The sequence below is a fragment of the Oncorhynchus clarkii genome, chromosome 33 (assembly GCF_045791955.1).
Source record: "Oncorhynchus clarkii lewisi isolate Uvic-CL-2024 chromosome 33, UVic_Ocla_1.0, whole genome shotgun sequence".
Classification (NCBI taxonomy): domain Eukaryota; kingdom Metazoa; phylum Chordata; class Actinopteri; order Salmoniformes; family Salmonidae; genus Oncorhynchus; species Oncorhynchus clarkii.
In genome coordinates this window covers 4,415,913-4,441,783 of record NC_092179.1, presented here as the reverse complement: position 1 = coordinate 4,441,783, position 25,871 = coordinate 4,415,913, and the positions used below count along the sequence as shown (strand labels likewise).

General features: G+C 40.9%; 2 protein-coding genes across 7 annotated transcripts in view; one reads left to right on the top strand and one right to left on the bottom strand.

The window, feature by feature from the left end:
* LOC139392499 (activated leukocyte cell adhesion molecule a) overlaps window positions 1-11,379 on the top strand; it is a 62,504-nt gene extending 51,125 nt beyond the window's left edge. The window contains exons 11-16 of one of the 2 annotated variants that reach the window (XM_071140495.1): window positions 325-446; window positions 6,582-6,711; window positions 8,147-8,176; window positions 8,969-9,083; window positions 9,397-9,514; window positions 9,689-11,379. In XM_071140495.1, the coding sequence (XP_070996596.1) occupies window positions 325-446; window positions 6,582-6,711; window positions 8,147-8,176; window positions 8,969-9,083; window positions 9,397-9,481 (482 nt within the window). In that variant the 3' untranslated portion in view covers window positions 9,482-9,514; window positions 9,689-11,379. Of the gene's footprint in view, window positions 1-324; window positions 447-6,581; window positions 6,712-8,146; window positions 8,177-8,968; window positions 9,084-9,396; window positions 9,516-9,688 lie in introns of those variants that run through there. The other variant, XM_071140496.1, reaches the window with a different exon arrangement.
* A 192-nt stretch (window positions 11,380-11,571) lies between these two features.
* The window catches only part of LOC139392740 (Cbl proto-oncogene B, E3 ubiquitin protein ligase), a 165,091-nt gene continuing 150,791 nt past the window's right edge, over window positions 11,572-25,871 (bottom strand). For 4 of the 5 annotated variants that reach the window (XM_071140955.1, XM_071140953.1, XM_071140958.1 and 1 more), the window contains 3 exons: window positions 16,667-16,816; window positions 15,833-15,961; window positions 11,572-13,652 (listed from right to left, as the gene is read on the bottom strand). In XM_071140955.1, coding sequence (XP_070997056.1) covers window positions 13,393-13,652; window positions 15,833-15,961; window positions 16,667-16,816 — 539 coding nt within the window. In that variant the 3' untranslated portion in view covers window positions 11,572-13,392. The remainder of the gene's footprint in view (window positions 13,653-15,832; window positions 15,962-16,666; window positions 16,817-25,871) is intronic. The other variant, XM_071140957.1, reaches the window with a different exon arrangement.

The following is a 25,871-nucleotide window of genomic DNA, read 5'->3' as shown; positions in this document are numbered from 1 at the left end:
TTCCCAGGTTGACATTGCCTCCAGTTTGAGTGATTGATCTCTCACACGTTTTCAGGCCTCAAAGGTGGCCTAATGTCAATCTGTTATGTAGTTTCAACTGTATGCCTCAGTGCCAAAAATGGAAAGATAGGCACTATTGAAAATTATAGAAATGCTATGGTGTCTAAAATGTTATTGTCATGTAAATGAGCCATATGCTGTAAGTCAATTTACACAACAGAACTTGTGGTGACATCTCAACATTTAACCACTTTCTGGGACTGAACTGAAAGCAAGTCATTCAGTAAGCTGTGCACAACCAACCTGGTGCTGTGTGTCCAACAGGCACACCAGTCATCAAGAAGATGACCGAGCACCATAGCGAGGATGGCAGACACAAAGTTCTGACCTGCGAGGCCGAGGGTGTGCCCCGGCCCAGTGTCCAGTGGAGCGTCAACGGCACAAATGTAAGTCTGCTGTGTGTGTTTTGTAATTTACAGACACGCTTGTGCCACTGTAGTGACGTCCCACTAAGTGAAGCCGGTAAGGAAGCCTTGTCTGAGACAAAACGGCCCATAGGGGCAGGAGCCTATCTCTTGTTTCTGTAGCATGAGGCAGCTTGATGTACAGGACCGCTAGTGCCAAGAAAAGAGGCATCAGGTCCCATTTTTAAAGTCTTTGGTACGACTCGGCCGGGGATCGTATCCCCAACTTTTCAATCTCTGGACATACACTCTAACCACAAGGCCACAGAGTCTGAGACAACTCACTTATTATATATCATATATACATACTGTACAAAAATATAAATTCAACATGCAACAATTTCAAAGATTTTACTGAGTTACAGGTCATATAAGGAAATAAGTCAATTGAAATAAATCAATGGATTTCACATGACTGGGAATACAGATATGCATATGTTGGTCACAGAAGAAATGGGCCTCACAATGGGCCTCATGATCGAGTCACGATATCTCTGTGCATTCAAATTGCCATCGAGAAAATGTAATTGTGTTCATGGTCCGTAGCTTATGCCTGCCCATACCATAACCCCACCGCCACCATGGGGCACTTAGTTCACAACGTTGACATCAGCAAACCGCTCGCCCACACGAAGCCATACATGGCGGTTGTGAGGCTGGTTGAACGTACTGCCAAATTCTATACAAGGACATTGGAGGAGGCTTATGGTAGAGAAATGAACATTAACCTCTCTGGCAACAGCTCTGGTGGACATTCCTGCAGTCAGCTTGCCAATTGCATGCTACCTCAAAACTTGAGACATCTGTGGCATTGTGTTGGGTGACAAAACTGCACATTTTATTGTCCCTAGCACAAGGTGCAATTGTGTAATGATCATGCTGTTTAGTCCGCTTCTTGAAATGCCACACCTCTCAGGTGCATGGACCACAAATTTGTGCACAACATTTGAGAGAAATAAGCTTTTTGTGCATATGGACAATTTCTGGGATCTTTATATCAGCTCTTGTAACATGGGACCAACACTTTACATGTTGTGTTTATATATTTTTCAGTGTATATGATATGATAAGCAAGATGTGTCAGACTCTGGTATCATTACTGACAAAAATGAAATACAGTGCCCCCAGAAGTATACCCACCCCTTAATGTTTTTCACATTTTGTTGTGTTACAGCTTGAATTTAAAATGAATTACATTTAGATTTTTTTGTCACTGGCCTACACACAAAACACTGTAATGTCAAAGTGGAATGATGTTTTTCTTAATTTTTACATATTAATATAAAACGAAAAGCTCAAATCTTGAGTGAATGAGTATTCAACCCCTTACTCCTGAACTTATTTAGGCTAACAATTTGCTTAACAAGTCACATATTAAGTTGCATGGACTCACTGTGTAATAGTGTTTAACATGATTTTTTCATCTCTGTGCCCGCCACATACATTTATCCGTAATGTCCCTCAGTCGAGCAGTGAATTTTAAACATAGATTCAACCACAAATCCCTGGGAGGTTTTCCAATGCCTCGCAATTTTTGTTAAAACCTTTTTTTTAACCTTAGGCAAGTCAGTTAAGAACAATTTGTTATTTACAATGACTGCCTATGAACAGTGGGTTAACTGCCTTCTTCATGGGCAGAATCTCCAATCTAACAACCTTTTGATCGCTGGCCCAATGCTCTAACCACTAGGCTACCAGCCGCCCCAAAGAAGGGCACCTATTGGTAGTCACTACAAAGATACAGGTGTCCTTCCTAACTCAGTTGCCAAAGAGGTGACTAAAACAGTTACAAAGTTTAAAGGCTGTTATAGGAGAAAATTGCGGATGGATCAAAACTTTGTAGTTACTGTACAATACTAACCTAATTGACAGAGTGAAAAGAAGGAAGCCTGTACAGAATATAAATATTCCAAAACATGCATCCTGTTTGCAACAAGGTACTGTTAGGTTCTAATTTTCAGAGTAAAAACCTCAACGGGCACTATGAAAGTTTAACCAAGTTTATTCTCCCAGACAAAACATGTTTCCACCAACACAAGTATATATACTCCAATTTAGATGCACTCCTCCTTCTCTCCAACCCTTACCCATCCATGTGGCATGAGTCCTCATAAACTGATATCCCTACAATGCTACTAAAGTAACCCCTGCTACTACTAACATGGCCCATGACTATAACCTCCTTCAATTACTGTCCCTACAGCGACTGCCATGAGAATAACTACTGCATGTAATCTGTCAAGTGTTCGCTGGCTGTTAGAAATTGGAAGAATATCCAACCTAACAAAACTCTGAGTCACAGTTGTCTTAAAATCTTATCATAGTGTCTGAAATGCCACCACTATCTCTTCTACTCACCATGATCTGGGTATGAGTAATGTTCAATTTCACTTTATAATAGTCCCTATATTGTGCACAGTTAGCTGTCCTCCCTCTCCTATGAGCTATCTCCTGTAACTATATACATAGTGGTATCATTCCCAGACTATCACCACAACCTTAATTTATGAGCCCCCACAGATCTCCACCGCAGTCACGTTCCATCCCACGTAACAACCTTATGTAAACATTCTGTCTCAAACACAGGCCTCATGTGTACCTCACCTCCATCTAACCCATAACACACTAGTCACTACTCCTAATGCACTTCTACAGTTATAAACATACTAACACATTCTCAAATCAGTTAGTCAACATACATCAGCCCCTCCTCTGGAACAATGATCACTCTGATGTTCCACGGAACCTAAAAACATATTCACTTGAAAAGGAAAGAGAACAAAAGTACATGTTTTAGTAACTTCACACCACCCTTGATGCAACTAAAACTGGGAAAGAACCGTCCATCCGTTATGTTCTATACCCATGTTATGCTGGTCTCCCATGCCGTCTCCTTCATTTTCATCCTTGGGTGTTGTTACAAAACACAGACTATGAGCCGTGTATGCAATGAATTATACCGCATCATCCAGCCATCTCTATGCATCGATGTGATTTAACATAAACATTCTGATGACATAGTAAAACAAAAGAGAACAAAATAAAACCTTCATGGTTGACCCAAGCTATCATCCAGTGAGTTCTCTAATAACCTCCGTGTTGGAGGAGAGATAGAGATAAGGTTTCTGGAGCCTCCCTAGGCCTAATAACTTTTAGCAGTGCCCCCACCCCTCACCGTATGAAAGCAAGTCTCTCTTACTGTATCCGAATCATAACTAAAACATTTTATAAATGATCCAACCCAAATTTAGAATGCCAGTCCTTAGTGCTTATTTTGAGTATGACTCAAATTCCCGCTTCTCAACCTAGCACACATCATCCCGGTTAGAAGGTACATTTATAAAAGGAACCTTTTATAAAAGCAATAACTCTTCTCATTACAACCCCCCTTTGTCCCTGTTATCCGGTCGCGAGTGGCCTGGTAATGAAAGATCGGTATCTCAATGCATTCTTAGTCTAAATTGTTTGCCGTGTGTAGACCAACCCCCCCCCCCCCCCCCCCCCCTTCTCCCAGCACTTATCTTTCTAGCGTGTCTTCTTCGGATAGCGTTACAGTTCATCTTCCCAACGACACATATAGCTTTTGCCCGTCACATTTGATGGCCCTTGATCATGTCCCGATTTCAATATCCAAATAGATACATCCGTTTCTCCCACGTACACAAGTCTCTCACCTGAGCCATTATCTCTCTCCACGCTAACTCCATACGCTCGGTCTCAGCACTACTGCCGACCGTACCCAGTTTTGGCTCAGACTCAGATGGGAGAGTTAAAAGTCACTGTCGCATTGAATGCCTTTGTTGCTCTTTCTTCAGCCGGTTAGGGAGGGTTTTGAGGTTCACATACACTGTTTGTTTGTGGTCAAATTATTCCTACCATGCATTAAGACACGATCTGACATCACCTTCCATGATAACCTCAAGAGAGGATAGATCAGAACAACAGTTTAGTTCAATTCATTTCTGTTTCAGGAAATCCAGACAAGCATTGACTATATGACAAATGATTACATTCCCAATTGTCTTAATAACATTATCTCTACGACAAATGTCAAAGAGCATAACAACATACGGTTACTGTTGAAACCATTTTCAAACTTGGTTCATACTCCCTTATTTTACTGGTGAAGAATTACCAGATCAGGGAGTTCCCCTCGGGGAATCCCACACTCCAGTAGTCCCAATCTGGTGAACTTTGTATTGAAACAAAACCAAAAAATGAAATCAGCAATACACATCACAATCCATTTGGAGTAACTGTCATCCCTTATTAACATGTATTTTTCCCTCTATATGCAGACTGAACAAAGTACATTTGTAAATTTACCCAAAGCTCTTGATAGTATCACTAATATTTAATAAGCCTTCGTCAGAGCTTTGTGAATTCTTTGAAATGTGCACCCTTATGTAGACCTGGCCCCACCCACATCCGTTCCACACGTCGGAGGGGGTTGGAGGCAAAGGAAAAACAAATAAGTGCTCCCAAATATAACAATATGTATTTCATAAATATTACAAAAGTGTATAAATAAGACGTATTAAACACAATGAGGACATAGCAAGTTTTCATAAATCATTGGGTACATCGTACGAAAAACATCAGAGTAATCTTAAATAGGCACATAATTCATGTTCAAATTCACAACATAACATATACATAGGCATTTCATCATTAAGTCTTTTAGGAAATAATGTCAGGAGGGTGGAAATCCCAAAACATTCTCTGTTACTCAGAGTATTATTAATATCACCCCCCCGTCCGTCCGTCCGTCCGTCCGTCCGTCCGTCCGTCCGATATCTTAACTTTCTCTACGCCACAAAATCTAAAGGTAGAAATGTCATGCTTCAGGTCATTGAAATGTACTGCGACTGGATAATCCCTGTTGTTTCTCCTGATTGAACTTTTATGTTCACTAATTCCACCTTACACTCATTCCTCCAATATCCGATAGTCCCACATCTAAAACAGGGAATTATCTCCCTACGTTTTTATGTTTTTTTTGTTGCTATGTTTCTTCGTCTTACCTTGGCCATTGAAACCACTGATAGTGATTTTCACTGTGGCAGTATTAACCCCTCGCACGTCTGCGACGTGACCGGAGTTATATTCCACTCTCAAAACATTTTTCTCCGTTTCATCCACAACCCCCACATTGTCGATTTGATCACAGGTTTCAAACCTGCCATCAAAGCCGAAGTGCGAATTCTATCAATGTACTCCTGTACCCAGTCTTTTTGTATCTCAGTACATCTATTAATTACCCATATTCGAGCCGAATTGGTAGAATACTTGTGCGCTTCTTTCAGCGCTCCCATGGCTTTATTAAAATCCTCTAGCTCCGCTTGGAGAATCGGGCCATATGTCACCATATCAGTAGTTATTATTCCCAAACCTCTCTCATCGGTGTCCAGGGTGTTTTAGATTTCTTCACTCCCGTCTCTAATAGACACCTTCTATTAACTATTTTCCAAGGTAGTGACTTTTTCAGGATAAAAAAAAGAAACGGAATGGAGCCAAGCCAAGCATGGTGAAATCCCAGAGCAGTTTCCTTGCTCTCCAGCAACTGAGTTAGTAAGGACTCCTGTATCTTTGTAGTGACTGGGTGTATTGATACACCATGCAAAGTGTAATTAATAACTTCACTATGCTCAAATAGATATTCAATGTCTGCTTTTTAAATTTGAGCCCTTCTTTGCAAAGCATTGGGAAACATCACTAGTCTTTGTGGTTGAAACTTTTCTTGAAAATCACTGTTCGACTGAGGGACCTTACTTATAATTGTATGTGTGGGGTACAGAGTTGAGGTAGTCATGTAGGTAGTCATGACTTGTGAAGCACATTTTTACTCCAGAACTTATTTTAGGCTTGCCATAACAAAGGGGTTGAATACTTATTGACTCAAGCTTTTCATTTTTTATTAATTTGTGGTGCCAATATATTTGACCACAGCTGTAGATTTAGACATTTGTTAAAAGTTTAAATTTGTATGTTTTAATGTGGTGTAGGCATACGTGTGTACATGTTAGAAAAAGCGTGACCGAGGGTCTATTGTTGGACTTTTGTTCATATGCCTGTGTGTGCTCCTTCTAAACGCCCCAAATGGCTTTGTTCTATCAGGAGGAGAATTCCTATATCAATGGCAAGGCAACTCACAAGATCACGGTGGTGCCCACAGGAAACCTGACCATCACCTGCATTGCGACCAACAAGCTGGGAAATCACTTCATGGCCCTCAACGTCTCCTCCTGTGAGTGCACCTATGGCGACTGCAGCTAACAAGTGCCAAACGCTAACCTACAGTAGCGTACTGTACCTACACTAACTCCTGGTCACTTGTCTGTAACTGCTTCTCTCTAACACTAAATTACAGCCCACTTCCCTCTTAACTGCTAACCTACAGTAGCGTACTGTACCTACACTAACTCCTGGTCACTTCTCTCTAACACTTAATCACAGCCCACTTCCCTCTTAACTGCTAACTTACAGTTGCCTACACAACACCCTTCCCACTTGACTAGTGCAAGCCTACAGATGAATGTCAACTTTCCCCGTGGCTACTTCTCTTTTAAAAGAGTATAATACATCAGTTAATTCAATGCCTGTAAACTGTTCATGGTTCTTATTGATATGCATTCTTATTTTGACTTTATCCATAATGAAGGCTAGTGACGTGAAAGTTTAGTGAAACTAATCACATGGGAATCGTCCATTTGAAAAACGGACATGCTGGGGTAATAATTACATAACCAATGTTCTATAGTAATACTAGTCCTATGTAAAGGGGGCTTTATGGGGCCTTATGATGTTAGATATTTGGGGATGATAGAAGTGGAAAAAGTCACATGACTTTCCACTTACCTTGGTTGTCAATTTGTAGATGCATTGGCCTATACAGAGGGTAAACAAGTAAAAACCAATCAACAACCGCCAAGTAAAGCGAAGGATAATTTAAATGTTTTGTTTTTTTGCTCTTTAAACATAGATGATTAGATTAATGTCACCATGGTAGGTATGCTGAAGGCTAATGCTGGACTTTACAGATTAACTTCATCCACTGAACATTGTGCCATTGGCTGTTCCTTTCTCATCCCTTCTCTCTCTTTCCTTCACTGTCTCTCTTTCTGCTCTGCATCGGTTTAGTTTGGTTTGGTTTGTCTTTGTCGAGCATAGAGAATGATAGAGGCCTCTAGTGGCCAAAAGACAGTTTTAGCATGGGCAGTGCCATTGAGGGCTTCCACCATTTTAAAATAGTCAATGTAGTCAACTGGGTGGGGATTCCTATGAGTTGTAACCTCAATGGCACTGCCCATACTGTATAAATAGATGAGTCCTCTATCTATCTCTATGGTGTCAAGGTGCTGGACTGTCCCCCCTTATCTCTTCCTCTCGGGGTCAAGCTGCATTACATTTCCTTCTCACTACTTCTGACAAAATGGACTACTGTTAGAGTATACAAAGCAAAATAAAAGTGCCTAATTTCCACTTGCTTGCTCACCAAATCTACACTCTTCTGGCTGATTTGGAATGGTTAGGGTTTGTTTGACTTTTTTTTATAGCAATTTCAGCTGTTACAGTTTTTCTGCTTTTCAACTCATGGAAACAGTACCCAGTTTAATTTCTATATATAATTAATAATGTATATTATTCATTGGAAGTTAATTTCATTTTATATCTGATTTCAGTAATTAAGGACGAAAAAATACCAGGAAAAGGTAAGATATCCCCCTAACCCTCCAATTTGAATTATTTGGCTTGAAAATGGCTGCCCAACTAATATAATAAATAATAATAATAGGTACCGTTTAGCAGACGCTGTTATCCAAAGCGACTTAGTCATTCATGCATACATACATTTTACAAATGGGTGGCCCTGGGAATCGAACCCACAATCCACAAACTGAACCATACAGGGCCACCAACTACCAGGGTTGGTGTGAATTATATATATTTTCCTTTTAAAGCCCATCATTTTCTATGAGTATTACTTAATTTGAAGCGATAACAACCCTGTTGACTATTGTGTAGAGGTGAAAGCATCTGGTACTGGATTACACTGTATCTTCTGATACCTAGACTCCCGAGAGCCTTTTATTTATTGATTTAACCTTTTATTTAACTAGGCAAGTCACTTAAGAACAAATTCTTATTTATGGGATCCCAATCACGGCCAGTTGTGATACCACCTGGAATCAAACCAGGGTCTGTAGTGACGCCTCTAGCACTGAGATGCAGTGCCTTAGACCGCTGCGCCACTCGGGAGCCTTGGATGGCTTTTTTGACGCTCTTGGGGATTGAACAGCCCGGCATGACAAACCCTTCTCAAATGTCATCCCCATAAACAACCAAACTAACAGCAGTAGTGCTCATACAAACATGGCTCCCACATCTTCATTTAGTTTTGCTTGCTCACTCATACAGTACTATTCATCTTTGTGTGTGTGAGAAAGAGAGAGTAGACAGTGTTTTTGCTGGTGCACTGTTTGACATGTTGTTTTTGTTTGTAGGGGCACAGGATGACAGTTCGGACCAGGCTTTACTGATTGTGTTCATTATTGTTGGGCTCATCATAGCTGCTGCTTTTGTTGGGCTGTTCTATTGGCTTTACATTATGAAATCAAGGTACACACTTACACGTATCATTATATTTTAGTTGTATAGTATGATCATATTCCTGCCCAAAACAAAAAGGGACAGATTTATTAAGCATATGCACTTATCTTTTACAAACCTAAATCTTGAGGGACGTAAACGTTGAGGGCAGAATAAAAAGGTATATTAAAGATTGAGAACGTATAAGACATTGAAGTAAATGCAAACTTTGCTCCTGGTGCATTGGCTTAGTAAGTCTAGCCCAAAGTGTAATAAGTATATTACAATCAGGGAAGAATTACATAAAAATAGGAGTTTTAAGTAAAGTGAATCTCTTCTTCAGACGAGGGACCTGGAAAACAGGAGAGAAGGAAGCCGGAACGTCCGAAGAGAGCAAGAAACTGGAGGAGTGCAATGCTAAGGTGTAGGGACAGCCGGGCTGTACTCGAGAGACGAAGAAGGTATGCACTGACTTGATCATTTTTTAAATATAATTTGACATTTACCATGCCTTGTTGGTGGCGAGACAAGTTTTTCTGTTTTGATAAGAAATCTTGTTTTTATAGGACTCAAATATACAGTTTGATGCTTGATTATTTTCCTGTTAAAAATGAGTGCATTGATTTCTGTTTCAGGAAATAAGTAGAAGAGCCCTAGACTTTTGGAACGACACCGAAACGCAGGCATTTGATTGGCTTCCAAATGAGCAGCATGTATTGCAGAATGCTTCCTAATCCAGATTAACAGTCCCACCCACAGTCTCAGAGGAAAAAAATATAAACATTTTGTGTTCATTGATTTTCAGTCAGCACTGAAGATTGCTTCTCATTTTCTTTTTGTGTTCCTGGTGAATGCTCAATTGTTTAGCGTATTGTGATGGTGTGGTGGGTTTATGTCTTCTCTTTTTTTTCCTGTTTTAATTTAGTAAAATAATGTCAAATTCACTGTACACTTTTTAGGTGAGCTAGCTGCTCTACACTGCGGTTACCCTTCTGTTCCTCGAGGTTACATTTCAAATCTTTGCACTCAATTTTTTTTGAAGCTGCACCTTTTTTTGTTACTCCCCTAAATGTTCTTTGTTATCCCCCTGGGGGAAAGTGGCAAATGGAAATATCTGGACATTCTTCTTTTAGTGTGGCGGCCAATTGCAAGTCTCACCAATTCAATTATTGGGGTTACACTTTTTGTTGTGCTGGACAATCAGAAATTGGCTGAATCACAATTACGAGTTTTATTTTAGAGCAACTTGTCTTAGCGTAAGCCATTGGGTCTCACTTACTAGCTACAAACTAAATAAGGTGAGGAAAATGTCTCATCCCAATTTCTAAGATACAGAATAATATATATATTATGACTGTTGGTTGTCGGTGTAAGTTTGGAACCAACAAACTGAATGACGCTAGCCTCAAACATCTCCACAAATTGCAAGTCAGATTTGCCAGCCGTTCTGCACAAAAATGTAGCTACCTTTTTTGTTTTTCTGAAAAGTTTTGCCTGACTTGAGTTACACATGTTGTTGTGAACTGTTGTTATAAATGTGAGAAATGGAACATTCATATGAATCTGCTGACATTGCCCCCTCTTTTAGCTGTTAAATCAGATATAGTCATAACACTAATATATGTTTTATTGTGCATCTCTCTCAGATGTCAGTTAAAACGGTGTTGTCTCCGGTGTCATACTGTAGTGAAAGGCCATTTACTAGTGTATTTATTCATGTTTCTGTTTTGCCGTATGAAGGGGTTCACTGTAAATACGTCAGGTGTGAATGTCCAGCTTGTGTTGTGCTCTATTTATACTGTGTGAGACATGTCAGGTTAGCTGCACTTCGGCTTACTAGAACCACCACATTCTGATTTCAACCTCAAACGTGCATTATTTAAACGGTTGAAAATGTACTGTATGGTGGAATGAGAGTTACATGGAAAGAGGGGCGTATAAAACAGTAGAGATTTGTGTGTTTTGGTTTTCTTTTTAGGGTCTGAAGGACTGTAATTGAAACGGTGAGGATGATGATAGGAAAGTATGATAGGAAAGTTGTGTTTCCATGCATTTAGTTAATTTAGTATAATCAGGTCAACAGTGAAACCAAAGAGGGTAAGATGAGAAGGCCATAAAAGTATTGTGAATACTGAATTTTGTTTTTGTACTTTTGTTGAGAATAAAGTGTACATTTTTAAGTAGTGTTTTTTCTCTCCAAGGTATGTCAGCACCAATTTAAACAAAACCACATTTCCATCATGTTTTGTTGTTTGAGATTCTTGCTGTAATGAAAAGCGCTATGCAAATTAAATGTATTAAAGCTACACTGGTTTCACGTTTCATATATGTTCAAGTCAGACAATCACAGCAAATTTAAGCTTCAAGTCAGACCTTCCAATATTATGCCAGCGTCGTCCGGGTTAGGGTTTGGCCGGGTAGGCCGTCATTGTAAATAAGAATTTGTTCTTAACTGACTTGCCCAGTTAAATGTAAAAAATGAAAGACTCATGTTAATACTGGCTTTTATGAAAAAAACTTTTTTTAAACAAAACAAATCACTGGTTACTTTAATTACTGAACAATGACAATAATCATGAAGTGAAGGCTTTCATAATGTATAAGTTAATTGCACACATCACAATGCTTAACACGTTCCACAATTCATTTTCATCAAACAAAATTCATGGCAGGAGAGAGAGAGAAACAGAATGAGAGAACCTCCCCATCTAACCTAATGAAGGCCACTTCACTTCCCCTATCCATTTTTAGAAGCCAGATGGAATAAAACATGTTCAGTTTGAGACTTTCAAGTTTAAAGATGAAAAAATAATTAGACCAGTGCAAAATGAAGCTTCGAAGAGGCGAGGAGAAATAATGCAGTTATTGTATGGAAACTGACAAAGCCAGGGTTGGTACTGTAATAGGTAGTTGACACAGGGGAGTGAAGGGAAAATGCCTCCTTTGTTATTAACGGATTTTTGGGGCATTCCTCTTGATATCGAATTGAAGCCCTTTAAAATTCCTGATTGTGGCTAACGACGCAAGAGTCACATTAGGAGCAGCGTAGTTGCTCAGAGGTTTTCTCTGAAAGACACCCTTGTCAAAGCAATGCACCCTGGAATTCGGACGTACAGTTTGTCTCCGGTTGTGTGGGAATGCGTCTACATATTTCAGCGTACAATAACTAGGCAACAAAAGGACAACGGGATTTCAAAATAATATTGACTAACACTAACAACACAATGTATATTCATTTGTAGAACCAGTCAACGCAAAGGTATTGGCTCGGTGGTATCATTATCTTAATTTTTTTCACATAAAAAAACAAATACGTTTTTTAATAATCTAAGAGCAAAAGTGTACTGATAACGGTTTGTGCCTTGAGCGGAATGTCTCGGGAATGCATGTGCCCCCTCAAGTTAACATACTTTCAGTGAGGTTGTTGTCTTTCACTGAAGAAATCAAAACAAACACACACGTATGCACATGCACGCACACAAGGCTGCATCTGGTTTCACCTGTGGTTCTGAGACGAGAGGAACCGTTAAGGGTCATGTTACTGTCCCACCCCGTTCCTTATTGTATATTCGCCAGGTTGCTTCTGGAGGAAGGAAGTGGAGAAGGTAATAGTTGACCTCCAGAGTGGCTTAATGGTGCCTCTGCTACCGACCTGGGAGCTTCTGGGAGTCAATAACAACACTCAAAAGCCTCCCTCTCCCAGCCTCTTCCTACAACAACAACAACTGCAGCAGCTCATTAAGGGAGAGAATTCAGCTAGGGCACCAGGAACACCATCTTTACTGGACTGCACACTAGAATACCTCTCAGAGAGATGGAGAGAGAAGGATAGAGAGAATTAGGGGATTGAGAGAGATGGACGGGTCTTTAGGTGTGTTTGAGACAGATGGAATAAGGACCATAGGCAACAATGGCAATAAACATAGAAGAACATAAGCCAAGGCCAGTTTGTTACAGACACCCCACCCCTGATTGGCTGATTATGAAAGGCTGGGAGGTGGGGAGGGGGATCAGCAGCAGTGGTGGCAGGAGCAGAAGGGTAACGCAGAGGCCAGCACTGGCAAAGCTCGCCTGAATTCTTTCCTTCACAGGATTAACATGCTGGTAGACAAACTCTGTTCTCTGTCTCTCTGATTCGATTTAGCTTCGAACAGATAGTTGTGGATGGACTCCGATCTGTGGAAAAATGCAGTCCACGGATCAGCGTTTTCCAAGCTTACCATCTTTTTTTTGGTCAGAACGAGCTAGCGAGGGATAACAAGGTAAAATAAGCCCTTTCCTTCTACCCTAGCGCACACAGAGGCACAAGTTGTCTCCTATTTGGGTCCCCTTCTCAGAGTTATAGTTTGAGTCTAGGGGCCACTAAGGCAAACTCTCTGAGAATGTTCCTTGCCACGTCCACTTTGTTCTGAGCAATCATGAGTGCCCTCTTCACATCCTCGAAAGAATAGCCCTCTCCCATGAGTTTGGCGATTTTGGCGTCTGTACTCTCACTGGCTGAGTCCTGCCCATGATTCTTCCTCTGATGGATGTCCGGAGGGGTCTTCCGAGGGAGCGGCTTAGGCGGCCTGGCAGGTGCCTGCAAATAATCTACGTCCACTGCAAAGAAAATTGAATGGATAAGTCAATGGATGAATGGTAGGTAAAAAGCTTCTTTCAAGTGGCTTTTAGCATAAGTGGTTTTAAGAGCTATTCAAAAAAGTTTAAATAATTATCAATAATGGATTCATGCATATGCATTTATTATTTACTATGCCAAGGCAGCAGCTTCTCTTCCTCGGCAGTAATATACGCTATAATACAATTTTGAAACATTAAAATACATTTTACAAATGATTTCACAATACATTAAGTGTGTGCGCGCCCTCTGGCCACTACCCTACTACAACACAATCCAGGTGTACACGTGTGTATAGTCTGTATGTTATGTGTGTTTGTATGTGTGTGTTTCACAGCCCTCACTGTTCCATATGGTGTATTTTTAATCGGGTGACATATCTTGTGGGTTATGCATGGGTGTCTGACCTGTGTGCTAGTAGTTTAAACAGACAGTTTATTAGTTTAAGAAGTATCAACATGTCAATATTTTTGACGAAAACAAGTAGTTTGAGCCATGAGAGATTGACATGCATATTATTAATGTTAGCTCTCTGAACATTTAAGGGCTAGCCGTGCTGCCATGTTCTGGTCCAGTTGTAATTTTCCCAAGTCCTTCTTTGTGGCACCTGACCACACATGTGACTAAACTAGGTCATGTAGGACCTGACTTGTTGATATTGTTGTTATGAAAGGAGAGCAGTGCTTTATTATGGACCGACTTCTCCCCATCTTAGCTACTGTTGTATCAATATGTTTTGACCATGACAGTTTACAATCCAGGGTAACTCCAAGCAGTTTAGTCACCTAAACTTGCTCAATTTCCCACATTATTATTCATTACGAGATGTAGTTGAGGTTTAGGGTTTAGTGAATGATTTGTCCCAAATACAATGCTTTAAGTTTTTGAAATATTTAGGACTGGCGTATTTCTTGCCACCCATTCTGAAACTAACTGCAGCTCTTTGCAATCAATTCAGTCTCTGTAGTAGCTGACGTGTATAGTGTTGAGTCATCTGCATACGTAGACACACTGGCTTTACTCAAGGCCAGTGGCAGGTCATTAGTAAAGATTTTTTGAAAGTAAGGGGCCTAGACAGCTGCCCTGGGGAATGTCTGATTCTACCTGGCTTATGTTGGAGAAGCTACCATTGAAGAACACCCTCTGTGTTTTGTTAGACAGATACATCTCAATCCACAATATAAGAAGGGGGTGTAAAGCCATAACATCTACGTTTTTCCAGCAGCATACTATGATCGATAATGTCAAAAGCCACACTGAAGTCTAACAAAACAGCTCCCACAATCTTTTTATTATCAATTTCTCTCAGCCAATCATCAGTCATTTGTGTGAGTGCCGTGCATGTTGAATACCCTTCCCTATAATCAGGCTGAAAGCTTAAAAGTTTACAAAGGTTTGGTAACATGCTTTATTGGTCAGCTATTTGAGCCAGTAAAGGGGGCTGTACTATTATTGGGTAGCGGAATGACTTGTGCTTCCCTCCAGGCCTGAGGGCACACGCTCTCTAGTAGGCTTAGATTGAAGAGATGGCAAATAGGATCATCCGCTATCATCCTCAGTAATTTTCCATCCAAGTTGTCAGACCCCGGTGGTTTTTCATTGTTGACAGATCACAAAAATTAGTTCACCTCTTCCACACTCACTTTATTGAATTCAAAACGACAGTGCTTGTCTTTCATTATCTGGTCAGTTATACTTGGATGTGTTGGTTCGGCGTCTGTTGCTGGCATGTCATGTCTAAGTTGCCAATGAACAAATCATTAAAGTAATTGGCAATATCAGTGTTTTTTGTGATGAATGAGCCATCTGATTCAATAAATGATGGAGCTGAGTTTGCCTTTTTGACCAAAATTGTATTTAAGGTGCTTCAAAGATTTGTACTATCAATCTTTATATAATGTATCTTTGTTTCATAGTATAGTTTCTTCTTCTTTTTGTTCTGTTTAGTCACATGATTTCAAAATGTGCAGTAGGTTATGCAGCCAGACTTATTTGCCATTCCTTTTGCCTCATCCCTCTCACCCATAACATTTTCTAACAATTCCTCATCAATCCACAGATATTTAACTGTTTTTTTTCATATATTATTGTTTGTTGTATTTTAAATCATTCAAAAAGTGAAACTATTAAATAATAAAAATCCTACAGTATTAAATTGTACCTTGGGTGGGGGGTAATGGGTCGTACTCCTGGGACTGTGATGTCCGGATAGGGCTCTTCATGTTGTCCCCCGTTTGTCTCCTCACAGGGGGCAGAGGGGCCACAGCGCTCAACATATCAAACACAGTATCTGAAACCAAACCATTTACAACTGTGAGGGGAAAAGATTGTCTACACTTCAAACAATAACTGCATGTTTGTCATCTATTCACGTAGAATTGTGGACTTTCATTTTTTAAATTACAGTGTATGAGAGTGATAGATGCACAGACCTGGCAGATGTGCAGACCAGGTGGCACAGCGAGAGGAGCTGTGACCCACTGGTCTGGACATGCTGTCGCTATAATTCCATATTTCGTTCTCATCCAAAGCGAATGCATATATTGGTTCTCTCAAATGTTATTTTTTTCCTGGGGAGTTGAGAACGCTGGTTGTTTAGATTTGAAAATCAAACAGTTGTAATGAACGGGGGGCTGCTGTGTGTGTCTGTGTGTGGGTGTTTGAGTGAGAAAGACAGGGAAGAACCAACCAGTACAAGCAGAGCCCCATTCATTATTGGGGCTTCGTGCCGACAACATCAAAACTAACTCCCTAGACTCTGAAGTCAGGAGAACTTCCGAGTTTGGTATCAGAGATATGCATTTTGTAGAATCAAGCTTTTTTAAAGGACAGTGGAATAGGGAGGTAGCAGATTTGTGGCCATCTGATGGATCTAACCCTTGCCACTGAGGGTATATGTGGTTCAGAGTTGGTAGTTGTATCACTAGACCAGATTCTGGCACTCAAACTGCTTTTCTATTGCTATTCTCGAGTTTGGAGGGAAGAAACAGCTCACCGGGGGTTAACAGGAAATGGTCATGTCCGGAGGCAGGCCGGGGAGCTCGTGAGCAGGAGGGTGACGAGGAGAGGCCTGTGAAGCTGTGTCTGACGAGTGCAGGGGGCGAGGGCTGTGAGGGAGGCAGGTTGTTGAACAGCTCCTCTGGTGCTGAGACACAATAGTGAGAGGACAAGCAGATAATGGGCTAGGGTTAAAAGGTAATGTTACCATCTTGGTAAACACTGCATATGTTGGCTTAATCGGAAATTACCTTTAAAAGGAGCATAGACGACAAAGCGAGATCGTATTGAATCGGCCAAACTTAATTCCTGGAGGGCCGTCTGTCTGCTGTTTTTGTTATTTCCTCCCATTAATGTAAATTAAGACCTAGACAACCAGATGAGGGGAGTTCCTTACTAATCAATTACCTCAATTGAAAAAACAAACAAGGAGCGAAAACCCGACTCGCTGAGACATCAGTTTGACACCCTTGGTTTATGGCGTTACTTTCCAGTGAAGGCTTGTTCAGACCTTAGATAAATTTAGTTTTACCAATGAGAAGGGAAATGTACACAAGTGTGACAGATAATCTAAAGATTTCCCGGGGGTAATTAATAGATTTCCCAATTTTACACATTTACTGTCACAGATACATTCACTACTATGGAAGCACATTTTGGGGAATATTCAGAGGTGGAAACTTTCCAAGGGAATTAACGGGAATATATGTGAATTAATAGCATTTAAATGTTGATGTCTTTTGCATTGGATATTTTACCATATCATATGGAGACAGAAACATAAACCTTTTACCTTATCATAATTAGACATAATTGCAAATGATTAAATCCTTACAATAAAAATCAAATAAAACATTTAGTTACAAAAATTTAACTAAATAAGTTGACTCTTTACATGGGATGATTTCACTGAACAACAAAAGAAAGAGAATATTGAATGATCCCCAATGATCCATCGCATCTCCCAAAAACATTTAACATACATCTGTAAAATGATAGTTTAGAAACTAAACCTTTGGTTGTATTTCACTCAGGCTTCCATGTCTTCTCCCTGGACCTCCTCAATGTCCACTAGAGGTCGACCGATTATGATTTTTCAACGCTGATACCGATACCAATTATTGGAGGACCAAAAAAGCCGATCCCGATTAATCGGCCGATTTGTATATATATATATATTTGTAATAATGACAATTACAACAATACTGAATGAACAATGAACACTTATTTTAACTTAATATAATACATCAATAAAATCTAGTTAGTCTCAAATAAATAATAAAACATATTCAATTTGGTTTAAATAATGCAAAAACAAAGTGTTGGAGAAGAAAGTAAAAGTGCAATATGTGCCATGTAAAAAAGCTAACGTTTAAGTTCCTTGCTCAGAACATGAGAACATATGAAAGCAGGTGGTTCCTTTTAACATGAATCTTCAATATTCCCAGGTAAGAAGTTTTAGGTTGTAGTTATTATAGGAATTATAGGACTATTTCCCTCTATACCATTTGTATTTCATATACCTTTGGCTATTGGATGTTCTAATAGGTACTTAAGTATTACCAGCCTAATCTCGGGAGTTGATAGGCTTGAAGTCATAAACAGAGCAATGCTTGAAGCATTGCGTAGAGCTGCTGGCAAACGCAGTAAAGTGCTGTTTGAATGAATGCTTACGAGCCTGCTGCTGCCTACCACCGCTTAGTCAGACTGCTTTATTAAATCATAGACTTAATTATAATATAATAACACACAGAAATATGAGCCTTAGGTCATTAATATGGTAAAATCGAGAAACTATAATTTCGAAAATAAAACGTTTATTCTTTCAGTGAAATACAGATTCATTCCGTATTTTATCTAACGTGTGGAATCCATAAGTCTAAATATTTTTGTTACATTGCACAACCTTCAATGTTATGTCATAATTCCATAAAATTCTGGAAAATTTGTTTGCAACGAGCCAGGGGGCCCAAACTGTTGCATATACCCTGACTGCGTGCAATGAACGCAAGAGAAGTGACACAATTTCCCTAGTTTAATATTGCCTGCTAACATATGCAGGTTTAAAAAAATATTATTCTGTGTATTGATTTAAAAAAAAATGTATGTCCTGTAAAATATATTCACCCCAACCAGTATTGTAATCAAAACTTACCAGAAGGCATGTAGTGGATCAGACAGTGTAAAAGTGTGTGCTCAATACCGTGTGCTCAATAGCATCTGGTTCCTGTGAAAGATCTTGACAATCAGCTGTACATGTGATGGAAGAATGCACTGCATATGTGATGGAAGAATGCACTGTGCCTGCAGAGGGTGGCAATTCCATTGAATTGGGGTCAGTTGAACCAAAATATGCCGCAAGACATGTATATCCCACAAAAAAGGTTCACTGTCCCCAAATTCCAGGGCTTAACCTTTTGCGTGTAGGGGGCAGTATTTTTGTTTTTGGCTACAAAACGTACCCATTTGAAACTGCCTATTTCTCAGCCCCAGAAACTAGAATATGCATATAATTGTCAGATTAGGATAGAAAACACTCTAAAGTTTCCAAAACTATAAAAAAATATTGTCTGTGAGTATAACAGAACTGATATCACAGGCGAAAACCTGAGGAAAATCCAATCAGGAAGTGCCTCTTATTTTGAAACCTCTCTGTTCCTATGCATGCCCATCCTCCATTTAAAGGGATATCAACCAGATTCCAGATTCCTATGGCTTCCCTAAGGTGTCAACAGTCTTTAGACATAGTTTCAGGCTTTTATTTTAAAAATGAGCGTGAAAGATCACATTGCGTAAGTGGATAGGTGGGGGCTCTCAGAGTGAGTTTTGCGCTATAGAGTAAAGCGGCCATTGTTTCTCCCGGTGTTATTGAAAAACCTACACACCCGGTTGATATATTATCGAATATATATTTTAAAAACAACCTGAGGATTGATTATAAAAAACGTTTGACATGTTTCTGTGGACATTATGGATATTATTTGGAATATACGTCTGCGTTGTCGTGACCGCTCTTTCCTGTGGATTTCTGAACATAACGCGACAAACAAACAGAGGTATTTGTTGTGTAACTGGGAGTCTTGTGAGTGAAAACATCCGAAGATCAAAGGTAAACGATTCATTTGATTGCTTTTCTGATTTTTGTAACCTAGCTACTTAATGCTTAGTGTACATAATGTTTTGTTATGCTATCGTTAAACTTACACAAACGCTTGGAATGCTTTCGCTGTAAAGCACAATTTCAAAATCTGAGACAACAGGTGGATTAACAAAAGGCTAAACTGTGTTTTGCAATATTGCACTTGTGATTTCATGAATATGAATATTTTTTAGTAATATTATTTGACTGTGGCGCTATGCTATTCAGCGGTTACTGACGAAAATGATCCCGCTAACGGGATGGGTAGCGTCTAGATTAACTTCCCATGGAATATATCCGGAAAATTTCCGGAACTTTACTGGAAAGTTTCCGACCCTTTGCAACCCTATTCACTACACATGATATTTTCCTTTACAAATCTGAAGGCCGTTCAAACATTTCTAGCTGTGCAGTTATCTGCTGTTCTCATAATAATTACATTACTCATATTGTTGATATAATATCATTACTAGATATACATCAGAGCCGGCGCCAAACCAAATCCGTTGGACAAGCCTTGGATTTCCTTAGGCGGACATGTTTTTGCAATGGGAGCAATGAGAGGTGAAAATCATTTGAATGTGAGTGTCCGGAAAGGGCAGCATTTTACGACATTCCAATGTCATAGTCTTGTGAATCTCTCATGCATATCATATTTTTTGATTGAAAATGGGAACAAATGGGTGAGATGGACAAATACTGATTTCAAAGCAAAATGGACTAAATTCTCATTCATAAAAACATGAGGTGAGTATCAAAATAGTTTTAAAAGATGCTCGTGACTTAAAGTTGAATCTTAAGTATAATATCCTTTACAGTCAACTCAAAATATGATATGTTCTTTTGAACTAGCCTACATTTTTCGTATCATAATGAGACTAAATGAAATGACATAGGCCAAATGAATTTTGCGATGTTTTCTAATTTTGTTTTGTATTTTAACGCCACTTTAAACGTGTACATGACACTGCAACAAAATTTCCCCATGGGGACAGTTAAAGTCAGTAAGTAAATTAATTTAGAAATTCTATCTTTCTTTCTCTCTCGGAGGAGGACCTGAGCCCTAGGACCATGCCTCAGGACTACCTGTTATGATGACTCCTTGCTGTCCCCAATCCACCTGGCCATGCTGCTGTTTCAACTGTTCTGCCTGCGGCTATGGAACCCTGACCTGTTCACCGGACGTGCTACCTGTCCCAGACCTGCTGTTTTCAACTCTCTACAGACAGCAGGAATGGTAGAGATACTCTGAATGATCGGCTATGAAAAGCCAATTGACATTTACTCCTGAGGTGCTGACCTGTTGCACCCTCGACAACCACTGTGATTATTATTATTTTACCCTGCTGGTCATCTATGAACACTTGAACGTCTTGGCCATGTGCTGTTATAATCTCCACCCGACACAGCCAGAAGAGGACTGGCCACCCCTCAGAGCCTGGTTCCTCTCTAGGTTTCTTCCTAGGTTCTGGCCTTTCTAGGGAGTTTTTCCTAGCCACTGTGCTTCTACACCTGCATTGCTTGCTGTTTGGGGTTTTAGGCTGGGTTTCTGTACAGCACTTTGAGATATCAGCTGATGTAAGAAGGGCTATATAAATACATTTGATTTGTCGCTCTGACATTGCTCACCCAAATATTTATATATTCTTAACTCCATTGCATTACTTTAGATTTGTGTGTGCTATGTGTATTATTGTGAAATTGTTAGGTATAAGTTGTTAGATATTACTGCACTATTGATTTGGCCTTGTGTTTTAGGTCATTGTCCTACTGAAACCTGAACGTGGTTTTCTTCTAGGATTTTGCCTGTGCTTAGCTCCATTACTGTAACGCAGCGTGGTAAGTGTCCATATTGATAATTTATTATCATGAACACAAAACAAAATAACGAGAACGAAACGAAACAGTCCTGAACGGTGAATACAAAAAACACTGAACAGAAAATAATCACCCACAACTCAAAGGTGAAACCAGACTACCTATGTATTGTTCTCAATCAGGGAAAACGATTGACAGCTACCTCTGATTGAGAACCATACCAGGCCAAACACAGAAATCCCAAATTATAGAGAAAATAACATAGACTGCCCACCCCAACTCACACCCTGACCATAATAAAACAAAGACAAAACAAAGGAACTAAGGTCAGAACGTGACAGTACCCCTCCCCAAAGGTGCGGACTCCGGCCGCAAAACCTGAACCTATAGGGGAGGGTCTGGGTGGGCGTCTGTCCGCGGTGGCAGCTCTGGCGCAGGACGTGGACCCCACTCCACCATAGTCCTTGCCCGCCTCTTTACCCGCCTCCTTGGCCTCTTTAGAGGGGCGACCCTCGCCGCCGACCTCGGACTGGGGACCCTAGAAACGGGTCCCGAATGGAAGGGAGATTCCGGCAGCACCAGACAGGCGGGAGACTCCGGCAGCTCCGGAGTGAAGGGCGATTCCGGCAGCGCCGGAGTGAGGGGCGATTCCGGCAGCTCCGGAGTAACGGACGGCTCCGGCAGCTCCTGACTGACCGGCGGCTCCGGCAGCACCTGACAGACGGGCGACTCCGGCAGCTCAGGGCAGACGGGCGACTCCGGCAGCTCAGGGCAGACGGGCGACTCCGGCAGCTCAGGGCAGACGGGCGACTCCGGCAGCTCAGGGCAGACGGGCGACTCCGGCAGCTCAGGGCAGACGGGCGACTCCGGCAGCTCAGGGCAGACGGGCGACTCCGGCAGCTCAGGGCAGACGGGCGACTCCGGCAGCTCAGGGCAGACGGGCGACTCCGGCAGCTCAGGGCAGACGGGCGACTCCGGCAGCTCAGGGCAGACGGGCGACTCCGGCAGCTCAGGGCAGACGGGCGACTCCGGCAGCTCAGGGCAGACGGGCGACTCCGGCAGCTCAGGACAGACGGGCGACTCCGGCAGCTCAGGACAGCCTTTGGTTTCCTTGTGCCTTGCATGTGGAATGATCTACAATGCACTTTTAAACTGGAGGAATTAGTGCATCTAGGGCATTTCAGACGGTTAGGAGACCTTTTTACTGAATCATTTTTTATCATTTTGTTTTGCGTATTGTTGTGCATAATAACGTGTATTTGAATGTGTATATAAATGTGTAGTTTAATGTGTTTATTGTATTTTGATGTGTATTTTGGTGCTATACAGCGCTCATCTGGAAAAGAGACCTTGGATCCTGGACTTCCTGACCGGCCACCCCCAGGTGGTAAGGGTAGGCAACATCACATCTGCCACGCTGATCCTCAACACTGGGGCCACTCAGGGGTGCGTGCTTAGTCCCCTCCTGTACTCCATGTTCACCCAGGACTGCGTGGTCAATCACAACTCCAACACCATCATTAAGTTTGCTGACGACACAACAGTGGTAGGCCTGATCTGAGAGCCTATATCGAGGAGGTCAGAGACCTGGAAGTGTGGTGCCAGGACAACAACCTCTTCCTCAATGTGAGCAAGACAAAGGAGCTGATCGTGGACTACAGGAAAAGGCGTGCCTAACAGGCCCCCATTAACATCGATGGGGTTGTAGGGGAGCGGGTCAAGAGTTTCAAGTTCCTTTGTGTCCACATCACCAACAAACTATCACGGTCCAAACACACCAAGACTGTCGTGACGAGGGCACAACACCACCTTTTCCCCCTCTGGAGACTGAAAAGATTTGGCCTGGGTCCCCAGATCCTCAAAAAGTTCTACAGCTGCACCATCGAGAGCATCTTGACCAGTTGCATCACCGCCTGGTATGGCAACTGCTCGGCATCTGACTGTAAGGCACTACAAATGCTAGTGCGTATGGCCCAGTACATCACTGGAGCTAAGATTCCCGCCATCCAGGACCTATATACTAGGCGGTGTCAGAGGAAGGCCCAAAAAAACTGTCAAAGACTCCCATCACCCAAGTCATAGACTGTTCTCTATGCTACCGCATGGCAAGCGGTACCGGAGCGTCAAGTCTAGGACCAAAAGGCTTCTTAACAGCTTCTACCCCCAAGCCATAAAACTGCTGAACAATTAATCAAATGGCCACCCAGACTATTTACATTGATTTTGACTTTGTTTTTACATTGCTGTTTATTATCTATGCATAGTCACTTTACCCCGACCTACATGTGCCCCTACCTCGACTAACCTTTCCCCTCGCACATTGACTCGGTACCGGTACCCCCTGTATATAGCTTCGTTATTTTATTGTTACATTTTTATATATATTTTAAACTTTAGTATATTTTGTAAATATTTTCTGAACTATTTCTTGAACTGCATTGTTGGTTAAAAGCTTGTAATTTGTCACGTTCTGACCTTTATTTCCTTTGTTTTGTCTTTATTTAGTATGGTCAGGGCGTGAGTTGGGGTGGGCAGTCTATGTGTGTTTTTCTATGTTTGGTTTCTGTTTCGGCCTAGTATGGTTCTCAATCAGAGGCAGGTGTCGTTAGTTGTCTCTGATTGAGAATCATACTTAGGTAGCCTGGGTTTCAATTTTGAGTTGTGGGTGTTTGTTTCCGTGTGAGTGTTTGTTGCCACACAGTACTGTTTCGGTTTTCGTTCATGTTTATTGTTTTGTATTTCATAGTGTTCTGTTTATATCTTATAATAAACGTTATGGACATTTACCACGCTTCGCATTGGTCCTCCGATCCTTCTCGCTACTCCTCGGAGGAGGAATGGCGTTACATAATTAAGCATTTCACGGTAAGGTCTACATTGTTGTATTCGGCGTGTAACAAATAACATTTGATGTGATTAGTATATCTGTATAATCACATATTGTTGCCCTATTGTGTGGTCTGAACGTAGTAAAAAGAGGATATTTTAAAATTAGAAATCGTACGTCCTGCCACTTGCACAGCTTATTACAGCTGTGAGATTTATGTATTTTGGAACACTAATCAACATGGCAAGGCTTTTACTGATGGCACATAAAGGAAGATACATGATAGAGTGCCTGCTTTGTTATCCAACTGAACCCCGATCATTGCTGCTAACAGCTATGTTTTATATTTGCCATACAGTTTCATAAAACTAAAATATATTTCTTACAAATACATTTAAAAGCATATTGGAATATAGTGTACAAAACATTTCAAATACATTTTAAAATATATTTACCAAATATGTGGATAAATTAAAAAAATTCCGGAGGCATTTAACATATATTGTGATCAATGTCCCCCTCTAAGCTGAGCGAGTGTGCGAGCGCGCAGTAGCCTGAGGCTGCAGTGCAGCTCCCAATATCAGCCCATGGAGAGAAGCACCAGATTGAACTTCACTCAATTTTCTAGAGTTTTCCCTGTTAGTTAACCCTATCAGTGCTTCCCTTTACTGTGGCAATTGTGATCAAATCAACACAACCACTTTCAACCACTTTCAATGCAAAATACACGAAACAAAACGAACTACGTAAGATATTTTGTTGTAGGCAGAACACATTGAAGTAGGATTCTATTCCATTGAAGGACAGATTTAACCAATCCGAGCTGTAGTAGGCCTATATGCAAATTAACCATTGCCATATACAGTATGGATCTGTGCCATTTACTTTGAACTGGACTGTGTTTCCACTACAGCATGGGCGGTCATGAGTAGATGTGCTTGTTTTGAGATCAAAGTGAGGGCTGCATGAAGCCAGGTGTGTACATTTTGTTAATATCCTTTTACTAGTTAGTGAGTTATTAGCCCAGTCATAGATCATTTGTAGTCAGCAACAGGGGAGTGATTGCTTCTTACAAAAGCACAAAACGTGTACATTTCTAGACTTTTAAAAAGCAAGGAAGGTAAATAGCTTTGTTTTGTCTTAAAGGGACAGTGTTGTATTTTGAGACAGGCTTGAATAAGCTAAGTAGCCAATATGCAAATGGGGGCATAATTGTCTGATTCTCTGTAGTAATAGTATGGGAATAATAATGCATTTACATTTGTAAGTAGTTTCTTGCATCAAACAACACAACATTTTCAGTCACCTCTGTGTCTGAAGGACAAGTGGATAAACAGGTTAATGTGAAGCCCTGCATGTTTTTTTTTTCAAAAGTGTCATGGAATGTAGGCCCATACTGAACACCATACATTGGCTGCT